This window comes from Physella acuta, unplaced genomic scaffold, assembly GCF_028476545.2.
Source record: "Physella acuta isolate Inbredline_101_S28 unplaced genomic scaffold, ASM2847654v3 ptg001138l, whole genome shotgun sequence".
Classification (NCBI taxonomy): Eukaryota; Metazoa; Mollusca; class Gastropoda; family Physidae; genus Physella; species Physella acuta.
Window position 1 is genome coordinate 327846 of NW_026732655.1, and position 12117 is coordinate 339962.

The 12117-nt window shown below is 34.4% G+C and overlaps 1 protein-coding gene across 1 annotated transcript; it reads left to right on the top strand.

Annotated features, from left to right (window-relative positions):
- Nucleotides 1–7174: 7174 nt before the first annotated feature.
- LOC131956236 (leucine-rich repeat and IQ domain-containing protein 4-like) lies at nucleotides 7175–8653 on the top strand. Its single transcript, XM_059320657.1, has one exon. The coding sequence runs from the start codon at nucleotides 7175–7177 to the stop codon at nucleotides 8651–8653; it is 1479 nt and encodes a 492-aa protein (XP_059176640.1).
- The last annotated feature ends 3464 nt before the right edge of the window (nucleotides 8654–12117 follow it).

Here is a 12117-nt window from a genome sequence, read left to right on the forward strand (position 1 = left end):
CTACAGAGAGTCGAAGTGGTCGGGTCAGCAAAGCTCGAACTTCGATCAGATGAGACTCAATACATGTGGACAGCGATCCATCTATGACAGAAAATTTTAAAGTCAAACAACTGCTGCTTTGTAGTTTCTGCCTGGATGAAAAAAGGCTGTTGAAGCAAACCCAAGGAAAAAAAACAAGCTGAAATGTAAGTCAACAGTCTATAGGGTGCAAAGAAGCTAACACGTAATACTTGAATATATTAGAGGGAATCATGTCCAGCTTTACAATTAAGAAATTACAGTAAAATTACTGTAGAAGTACGAGTCAAGTGCAAGTACGAATATTTTCTACATTAGTTAAAACTGACAGGAGACTTGTTATGCAATGTGTATGTGTGTGTTCATTTAACTATACATCTAAGGAAACTAAAAACATGTTGGATTACTAACAATCCCAGCAGAGTGTTCATTGAATGACACTCCCTACTTTCTCACAAACCAATTGTAAGTCGTAGCATAAATGTTTATACGTTTGTTACTTGATATTGTAATTGTTTTTTAAAACGTAATTTTAGATTAAAACATCATTTGATTATTTGCTAAAATAATACTATGACTTAAAACTAATTCATTTCAGCTTTAACAATGGAGATAGACGCAAGTTTTATTCTAGAAACAGTTGACCAATATCGTGTAGAGAATAATCTTTATGACTGCACCATCATTGTTGATGGCCAGATTTTTAAAGCAACGAAATCTCATCTCTGCGCATGCTCTGAATTTTTCCGGCAAGCGCTGACTCCAGATTTTAAGGAACTCAAGGAAACAGAATCCCATCTTTTCGCCTTCTCGGAGTCTCTCCGACAAGTTCTTAGTACAGATTCAAAGGTAGTTATCAAGGGAATTAAGCCAGAAATATTCAGGATTATTCTCCGTGCTATCATGACAGGAAAACTTTCGATCAACCAAACGAATATGATCGAAATTTGGTTTGCTAGCTGCTACTTTAAAGTTATTTACTTGCCGAGAATGTGTGAGGAATATATAGAGAAAAATTTATCACTAGAAAATTATTTATTTTTACATGACGAAGCATTAGCAATGGGATGTATGTCTGTGTCTACAAAACTATCCGCCCTAATAGCGTCCGACTTTATCAGATTTAGTGCTACGAATTATTTTCTTAATAAACCGTCAGATTTTATTTTAAACACATTTATAACTGGATACCCCAGTGATAATCCTGACGATTTAATCCGCTCAGTTTACGCGTGGTTGAACCACGAAGTAAAAGGCGAAGTTGCAGACTACACATACCAGCCCTACGCCGACATTGAAGAGGTCAGGAACAAAACATTCGCTGAGGATGTCAATGTTTACAAGTTCACACGAGAGCATGTCGTGAAGCTTGTGACGCGGCGTCTCAGTCTGGCTCAAGATAGAGAGTCGACAAAACATGAAGTAGTAGCAAAACTGCAGTCAGTCGTACAAGATAGACCTACACTTAACTTAGCTGTTCAACAAATGTTAAATAGTTTGAATCGTTTATAGAATGTGTATTTTTAAAAACTGATTCACGTGTAGTAGTTTTCTTGAAAATATACTCAATTAAAAACATAAAACATAATATGCTACGTATTAAATAAGCGTATGTGAGATGTGTGTGTTATATCTTTTTAGCGCAATTTCCATTCTGGAGAATTGCGTTTATTAACTCGTCATTTCTGGGAATGGATGGATGAATGAATGGATGAATGTATGAATGTATGGATGAATGTGTGTCCGGGCTTTAAGTCGTATCTCCTCCTCAACGAAGCAATATCGATGACTAGTTCCAAAAGCAATTATGTAAAGCAAGTTACGAGGATGAACATAGGCCATAAAAATTACGGGTTTCTTTCATGGATTTCCCGGAAAAGCCAAAAAACCTCGAAAAAATGCAGTTTTTGGCCCATATCTTGGCAATCAGACCACTAAGTGACTTGAAACATGTACCAATCGATTCCTGCCATAATTTAGAACAATATTGCCGAAGAAAGTTTTCAAAAATATCCTTTCGTTCGGTCACAAAAAATTTTTTGAATTAATTAAAATTTGGACCGAATTAGTAGGCATTTTTTCCAACCACACCACACGCGTCATCACGTTCAATAGCTGCGCCATCGAGTTCCATGGCTGCGCCATCACGTTCAGTAGGCGCGCAATGGTTTTTAGTCATGTAACTCTATTGTAAATAAAACATTTAAAATACTGAAAAAAATTAATAAAAAACGTTTTAATAACTAACCAATGGTTTTACTAACCCTGCTCTTGATTTACGCTACGACAGAGCTATTTTTAGATAACATAAGGAAATTGCGCTAAAATTGTCACTAGACTTTTTAATTACCTTGTTTTAATTTGAGCTGTGGTTAGTTATATAGAAATTTACATACTGAATATGTATCAAATATGCGTATGTGAGATGTGTGTGTTATATCTTTTTTTTAATTTCAGCTGTGGTTAGTTATAAATAAATTTACATATAGGCCCTACATATTTCCGATGGGGAATAACTGTCAATCAATAAACACTAATGATTTTTTAAAAATTCAATTGCACGTGTGTTTCTGTTTTGTTTTTAATGAAAGTTATTTATAAAAATGTTTTACATTCATGTATAATAAAACATTATGCAGTTTTTACCTTCAAAGTCAACATAGCAAAAAGTAAAATAACTCAAAATGATTAAGAACTTGGTTGAAGAATTGATACATGCAAATAATATTTTTTATATTATGTAAAGCAAGGGTCTCCAAACTTTTCAGCCCGAGGGCCGCATTAACTATCAAATATCAGTTCGGGGGCCAGAGTTTCTTTGGGGCGGCGGTGTCCCCGTGCCTTCCCCCCCCCCCCCAACGAATTATAATTTATATAGAAATATATACATATTTTAAATTCACCCCCAGAAGAACAAGTCTGAAAGAAACATTGTCTGGGGCCGACAACACACTCGAGGTCCAATTTTTTTCTCCTTGGGCAAACACAAAAACCCACCCGCCATTTTTTTAAACTTGTCTCTAAGGAAGTCATTTCTTGCAATTCAATGCCCTTAATCTGCAGTTCATCTGGGCAACTGGTTACATTTGCTTCAAATGGGTTTTGAAACAGTCTCACTTCTTCTGCATTTGAATCCTAGTCAGAAAACCTTTACTGAAACTGCAGCTGGAGGTCCTTGATGATCTCGCAAGCAAATGATATAAGGAACTCAGCTATTTCTTCGGTCATGAAGACCTTGCACTGCTGAAAGTGCGTCAAGCTGTTGCACTGTACTTGTTCCAAAAACATGCTATCCAGCTACTCATCCATTGCAATTGAAAAATTGCCAAACTTGTTAGCAGTTTTCACTGTTGTTTTCATCAATGTCTGCAACGGGGAGGGTATTGGTATTTGCACCCAAAGCTATATTTTCAAATTGTTTTGTATTTTCTGGGCAAAGTTCCTCAGCCACTTCTAACAAACATTTTTTTCCGTGAACAAAATGATCTCCGCGGGCCGGATGAGAAGAACTCGCGGGCCGCATCCGGCCCGCGGGCCGTAGTTTGGAGACCCCTGATGTAAAGCAAACAAAAGAACATTTAAAATTCGTTATAAATTACTGGTTTGATTTATTAAAACTTTGCATTTTTTATTTATTCATGAGTCTAATTTTTTTGTAAACGAGATTATTTATAAAATTTGTATTAAATATGGTGTTTTTTTATTTTCTATTTTATGTACACGTATCTTTCATTATGACACGCGATTAATTGCTTCCTTAGTTCGAACATTTATGATTCATGATAACCTGCTTCCTTAGTTCGAACATTTATGATACATGATAATCTGCTACTAAGACTTCATTTACTATTTTATTTACTAAATCTACTTTGGGAAAAGGTTTTAAAAATGGCGTCGGATAACAAGCTAGCAGTGGAAATAATCCAAAGTGTGGGCCACTACTGGTCAGACAATGAACTCAGTGACTGTAGAATTTCTGTGGATAGTATATAGATAAATAGATAGATAGCCATGTAATAAAAGGTACGTAACTCTAATAAACAAAACATAATGTAATAGCCAGTTTCTTAGCATAGAAGTTATACTTTTGAATATTGTATTATCTAGACGAAAAGACGGAAAGAATAGGTAACCCTCGACTACATTGTTGGCATATTTTAAGACCGAGCCATCGTAAAGCTAGTCATTGTTACACGTACACCATTGTGTTTTTAACGCTATAGACATTGTTCATCCAAAAACTGTGTAACACTAACTTGTGGTAACGCTTGGCTGCGTCGGACAACATTTTTATGGTTACGTGATACGCTTTTTTGTTGTCTCACCTTAAAGCACTAAACCTCAGTGGGTAAAGTTGACAGGTAATCCCCACTGAGGAAGTTATACGAATGTATATATATATATATATATATATATATATATATATATATATATATATATATATATATATATATATATATATATATATATATATATATATATATATATATATATATATATATATACATATATATATATATATATATATATATATGTGTGTGTGTGTGTGTGTGCGTGTGCGTGTGCTTGTGCGTGTACGTGTACGTGTACGTGTACGTGTACGTGTACGTGTACGTGTACGTGTACGTGTACGTGTACGTGTACGTGTACGTGTACGTGTACGTGTACGTGTACGTGTACGTGTACGTGTACGTGTACGTGTACGTGTACGTGTACGTGTACGTGTACGTGTACGTGTACGTGTACGTGTACGTGTACGTGTACGTGTACGTGTACGTGTACGTGTACGTGTACGTGTGCGTGTACGTGTGCGTGTGTGCGTGCGTGCGTGCGTGTGTGTCTGTGTGTGTGTGTGTGTGTGTTCAAGGAAGTAAAGTGATCTTTCTCTTTCTACCGTAAAACTTTTTTTTTTAAAAAAAGGGTGGGGGGTTCATGTAACGCTTCCTAAACTGTTTATCATCTGTCTTAACCACCACCCATCAAGAGACAAGTTTTAGAACCCATCTAAACTTCTAGTTTTTTTACCTTCACATAACTTAAGTGTTTTAAACATGTAACTCGAGAGAAAAATTTGTCAAAGTAGGGCAATCGAAATACGAGCGGGAAAGTCCAAAGAACCCCCTGGAACGATGTCCAGTCTGAATTCCCACCCCTACACCCTAACCCCCATTTTACTCTGCTCTATCCTATGTATGACCTAAATGTTCAGTCACTATAAAAGCTGCAGCAGTGCTAGATAACAGAACGCCAGTCGTAAAGAAGAATTGAATCGTTTCTGAGTGTACAAGATACAAGGTAAGTCTTATTTATTACTTTTAACTATTCATGCAATGCAATACTCTAACAAGAAGAATTCTATTTTACTTTTAGGTTTCACATGTTACATATGCATTTGAGTGTATTGCTGTTTTATATTAACTTCAGAATATTTTACTTCTGCTTGTCAGATGGGGATAATTTATTGAGAAAATATATTGTGTTTTGTTCTTATGTTTTGCTCTAATGTGGATGGGTAAATAGTAGTTTATTATTGTATTTATCATAAAGAATCGTTTTATTTATGTATTTCAATGTATAAAAAATCTTGTTAATATTTAGTCCAGTTATATAAATATAATAAAACGTATGACTTTGGCAAGTTGTTTTTATATATAGTATTTAAAAAGTAGTTAGTCCTTCTTTATTCTTTTATTTATTCATACGCTCATAAAACTGTATAATATCGGATGACATTTTAAATAATAATATGCTATTATCTTCATTTTTTGTAAGTCCTATAATGTTTAGAGCTTTGAATATTACACATCCGTAATGAAAATAATCCGAGCCATAATACATGTTAATATTTTCAGGCCAGTTCTGCATCATTAATATCGACTACGCGTATCTCTAGAGCTGAGAGCTATCAACAGCTACATAATACATTGACTGAGTTCACTAAACGTTAAACACACGAATGCCACAAGTTAATACCCCTCACTGCTACATAAGACCTCGTCTCTTATCAGGCTTGGTTCACTGAACGTTATAAACACAAATGCCACCGGCTGAGACCTACCTACAGCTACAAAAGATATTTTCCCTGATCTGGCTTCTGGCATACACATGTATTGTTAGATCACAAAACAACATGGCCATTTCAAGCCACGTGACTCAGTCAACCGGAAATGACGCGAGTCATTCGCCATGTTCGATCCAGAATCAACAAGATGGCGCGGTGGTAGACTGTCAAGGTCGAAATCTTCGCAGTATTGACCTTTCCTGGTTTCCAAATAATACGATCTCCATATTATTAGGCAACAACGTTTTGACCTCTGTACCTTCCATCTTTGAAGACCTAGGTTACCTACGTCGGCTCGACTTGTCTTACAACAAAATTGAATATCTTACTTTTTCCGGCTTGGGGAAGCTAGAATATCTTAATTTGAATTACAACCAAGTCAACATATTCAATGTTTCTAAAGAAACCTTCGCACCTCTTCAAAGTCTCACTGAATTGTCATTGGAACAAGATGGATATTTTAACCTGCCGTCTTATCCAAATGACATTTTCTCAAGTTTGATTAAGTTAAACACCTTGAGAATAAGCTGTTTAGGTGATGAATTATACTTTGGTGAAGAGTCGAAAATTCTGACATCATTTGTGACATTACGTATAACTCAGTATTTAAATCGAATTACTAACTCAAGTTTTAAAAACATACATCAGATTAAAAATTTGGAAATTAGTGTCATAAGTTCACAATTAATGATTGATGAATCGCCTTTCCAGGTTTTAAAGAATGTAAACAGTCTAATTTTAAACGATATTCAGTTGCAGCTAAAGAGTGTACTTTTTAGGTTAAAAGACTTGGTTAATATAACGATGGATACGATTACACTGGATAATCTCCGCATGGTTCGAGGTGAATCTTACAACACTCTACTCACGGGAGATGCCTTCCTTACACGCAAGTCGACGAAATACTTAAGGCAAATATGCGTGGCTCACGTTTCCATGCAACGTTGTTTGATATTTGTCATAATGGACGGCGCCTTATCAAGCCCAGTATGGGATCGATGCTTGAAAAGTATTAATTTGAATGAAAACCTAATCTATGGTATCAAACCGTTTTTATTTCAACTGCTTAATATCAAATATATTGAGCACATCACGATGGAATTTTACAATAAATTTGAACAAAAATCCAAATCACTTATGGAAATTGAAAATATTGATCAATGTAAAAATGGTATAGCTTCAAAGACTAAACACACTTACAGCGTTGAGAGTAGTATATCACTACCAGCTACAAAGTTTTTTGAGAAGAGTATAATTATCTACATGTCAAGCTCGCTACGTTATTGGGATTTTACCAGACTGTCCTCGTTGTCTTTTGATATTGCAGTTACTTTTGTGGGAGCTAACAATTTATGTTTTATAGATATGTCCGAATCTTATGGAGAGATTTATACAAGCACAGTTAGAGGTCTAGATAATCTAAAAATACTTTTATTAGCTGGCAATAGTATTAGCAATTTAAGCTATTCCTTTTTTGACAAGATGCCATGTCTAGAAACGCTGGACCTGTCTAGAAATCAGATACCAAATGACTTGATGTCAAACTTCGGAGACAGGCTGTTTCAAAAACTCACAAACCTTCAACAACTGGAGCTGTCGTTTAACTTTTTAAACTCATTGAGCCCAAGGACGTTTTTGTATAATAGAAATCTAAGAGAGTTGTTTCTTGCAGGGAACAGATTTCGACAAATCCCGTTTAACCTACAATACACCCCAAACTTGAGGGTTTTAGATCTGAGGTTCAACGACCTGATCACTCTTACAGCTGACGTGAGATACAGTTTAGACAAGCTGGCTATAGACAACAATGGGTTTAATTTGTATTTAGAAGGGAACGTTTTATCCTGTGGCTGCCATGACATCCAATTCCTTCTGTGGATGAAGCTTACAATTGTAAATATGGATCTGGATAGAAACTATTCTTGTATAGACACTGACGGGGTTTCTAGATATACAGAAACCATAACAGATCTTGGAGCATATTGGCGCAAATGTACTGGAGAGTCTTTTCTTTGGTTTTCTATTATAATGTACTGTTTAATGTTCATTGGGTTTTTGCTGTGTGTTTTTGTTACCAAATATAAAACGTACATCATTTCTGGACTTCTGAATTTGTTTAGTGAAACCTTTCTAAAGAAACCTTCCAACTACGAGATTGGTGTCTTCATTGGTTATGCTGATAAAGATTACCAGTTCGCTTGTCATGACCTCAGGCAGTTTATTGAAGACACGCTGGGGTTAACGACCTTTATTCGTGACCGTGACCTCTCACCTTCAACTGACCTGGCCTCTGCCACTGTGCAGGCCATAGACAAAAGTTGGCGTGTTCTTCTGGTTGTCAACGAAACGTTTTTGTCACGTGACCATTGGTTTTTGTTCATGTGTAGAGCAGCCACATCTGCTTTGACTTCTGCTAACCCTAAAAGGATTGTCGTTCTTGTTGAGGACCAGTTACATCACCGTTTGCCAGCCGAACTGTCGAGGGTTGTGTTGGAGGATAACATTGTTGTTACCAGAGGAAATTTCTTAGACTATGAGCTGAAGGAAAAACTAAGAACACGATTGGTTGAATAAAACTATTTAACGCAAGTTTAAATAATGTTTACATTATATTTTTATTCGATCTTTGCTGAACAGTTCAAATCGTCAAAGAAAATGAGCGCCAAATTAAAACTGATTTTCATTTTTTTTTTTAAAAAACGGTGTCAATGGCCTCAATGGCGCACAACCAGTTGACACGTAAACATTAATTGTAATGGAAGCATGGTCGAGTCGGCAAAGCTCATGGTTGATAAATTCGAAAAAAAGTCTCGAGTTCAAACCCTCTGGCAGAACGAAGAAGAAGAATTAAAAAAAAAAACAATTGAGTATAAACATGTTAGATGTATGGCTATAACATTGGGATGAACTAATCTATACATGTAATAATAGTCGTTTTGTTGATTCATTTAAAAAAACAGTGTTATATTATTTAATTCAAATGTATGTTAAATAAATATAAATAAAACATAGCCGTTGTTTTCTTTAAATTTTAATTTCAATTTTATGAACATTATCTTTCTTATAATGTACACAACCGCACACAGATATACTTATATATATATATATATATATATATATATATATATATATATATATATATATATATATATATATATATATATATATATATATATATATATATACATATATATGTACATATATATATATATATATATATATATATATATATATATATATATATATATATATATATATATATATATATATATATATATATATATATTATTCATTTATACATATACTGTTACTTTAGAATAACAATAATATTTTGACATTAACAAGTAATTTTATTATCTTGGTCTTTCCGTAATTTTGATACTGAAAGTGTATGACCCATTAGTGGATGATATGAATGTATGACTTGTGACGCACCTGGTAACAGTTCACACGGCATCAGTGCTGTATTTTTTCAACCGTTTTATCAACACTTCACTGCGTGTACGTTCATACTTCCGATTTCCTTTACGATTTAACCAGGGTGGCTGGTAATTTAATTATGTTAATCACTTGGTAAACGGGCATGTCAAAAGGGTGGTGGGGTAACATCATTAAGGATGTTTTCAAAAGCTTTGTTTGTCGCTTATAATCCATATTAGTCAATGTTGAAGCTAGATGGGTGTGGGGGCTGTGTGTAGGGTGGGGCTTCGAGAGCTAACCCTATGGGCGGCACCTAGTTGACTAGAAAAATATTGAAATCTCGTTTTTAGCTGCGTTGCTACATCATTCACAATTGAATTAAAAAAAAAATTAAAAAAAAAACATTTGGCTGAAAGTATTTATTGCATTGTTTCTACATCGATATTGTATTTCAAAATTAAAAGTTATTCAAGTACAAAAACTGGTAATAATTTTTTTTAACTTCTTTTCATATACCATTGATGTCTGCTATCCTTTCATTCTAAACTGCTTATCTTCTGATTTTAATAGTTGACATTTTTTTTAATTGATTATTTCTGGTGCTGTTTTGTTTTGATCTTTTTTGTTTGCATTTGTATATTTTAGTGATACGTTTGAACTCGAAATTATTAAACTCACTGACATCATCCGCTACATAAGAAACGCCTTTATATGTCACATAACAGGTCCAGTTTCCGATGTCATTTTAGTCTCCTGTTCATTATTTTCACAACCAGATTCAACAAGCTGTTTTCATAGCTCCCTTTTGTAACTAAATGAACTCGAGCAATTGTAAGGGTCGCAACCCACGATTTCTAGTCGATTGTTGGAGAAGCCATTCCTGGAAACATTGAGTTGTCGTTCATGTAAGCATTTCCCTTCTCGGCCTATTCGGGTCACAATGACTTTGGAACAGCTGTGGGGATTATAATAAAGTTAATCTACATGGTTTCCATCAGATAAATCTTTATACTCGAAGTTGCATGTTAGGTCTAACTTTAGGTTTCCTGGACAGTATTTCAATTAGCTTCTTAATAAATCCACAATATGTGGCATGTTTAACACTCATAGATCGTCGAATACTAGTGAATACTCAAAATAAAAAATGATTCTTTAAGAATTTTCAGTGATTCACGAAACAATTAAAATTTAATTTATAATGATAATATTGATCAATTGTAATGAAACTGATGATTTAAAGCTTATTATTTGTTATAAGGCTTGATTTACAATTCCTCCCAATTAATATATTAATCAAAGAGATTACCATTTACTATTTTAAACAGAAAGGCTGATATATTTTTAAAATATATTTTGAATACATCTTTAAGTTTGAATACGTCATCACAGAAACAACATAGTTATTTTTTGTTTTAAATTAGCGTTTTTTTTTACTAAGATCTACATTTATAAAATATTTAAGTTAGAAAAATGGGGCTATAGAGTTAAATACTGGAGTGCACATCGCTGCAGATTCTGATGTGATATCCGGCGTAAATACTTTACGGACAGAGAGAGAGAGAGAGATAGAGAGAGAGAGAGAGAGAGAGAGAGAGAAGTGCGCACATGAGCTTTTATATATTAGGATACAAGTGCCGTTGATGTGTAGTATCCATGTTATAAAAAAACTAGTTAGCCCAAGTATTGGGAGGGTTTACACACACGTTCACTCTTCAAGTATGGGAGAGGGGTGTATATTTAACAAAACCATAAGCGGTCTTCGTGTTTGTTTTACATTCACAACTTTAGTGACCGATAATAATAACCACCGAGTCATGTAAAACCCAAATGATTTTTTCTTATTTAATATTTAAAAAAAAAAACAATATTACAACTAAGAAAATTCCTGAGATGTGGGGGTGGGTAATAGCAAAATATCCATTGATTTTTAAGGAAATGGTAGTCATTTTTCAGGCAACTACTCTCATTAGTATTGGTAGAGCTTTTGGATCTTGGTCCAGACTCTGGACTGTAGGACCCCCCCCCCTGAGTCCAACCAGCTCTAATGGGTACCTGACTCAAATTGGGGAAAGTAAAGACAGCTGGGTAAATGTAGTGCTGACCACACTATCCTACAAATGCAGAGGTCAAGAAACATTTAAACTCTACTGCCAAATGGAGCTTAGGCTGAAAAGAGCGCATGACTAGGCAGGTATTAAATACTAATAAATCTAACCCTCTGTCCTCTATTAAAAATTAAATATTTTTAAAATAATTTAATTCAATTGTAAATATGTACTTTAATACTGGTAGCCTACTACAGTAACAAGCCAAACTACTTACTTATAATCCTACTATTACTAATATATATGTGATTAATTACTATTAAGTCATTAATTTGCACTGTCTAAAAAAAGATAGCCAGCATTATTTTATGTCTCTGTGTTTAGTCATTTTTATTACTTTCTCGTATATACGAAGTATAGAGAAAGTATTGTAATCGTGCACAAAAATCAATTGAAATTTTAACAATTTTCACCGTATAACACCTCAGTCCTTCATCACATCGGAAGTATAGAGGACTTATTTTAATCGGGCAAAAATTATCAATCCAGATTTATCAAAATTAAGAGGTTGTA

Coding starts and splice junctions, on each gene's coding strand:
- LOC131956236 (XM_059320657.1), top strand. CDS start 7,175: ATGGAATTTTACAATAAATTTGAACAAAAATCCAAATCACTTATGGAA.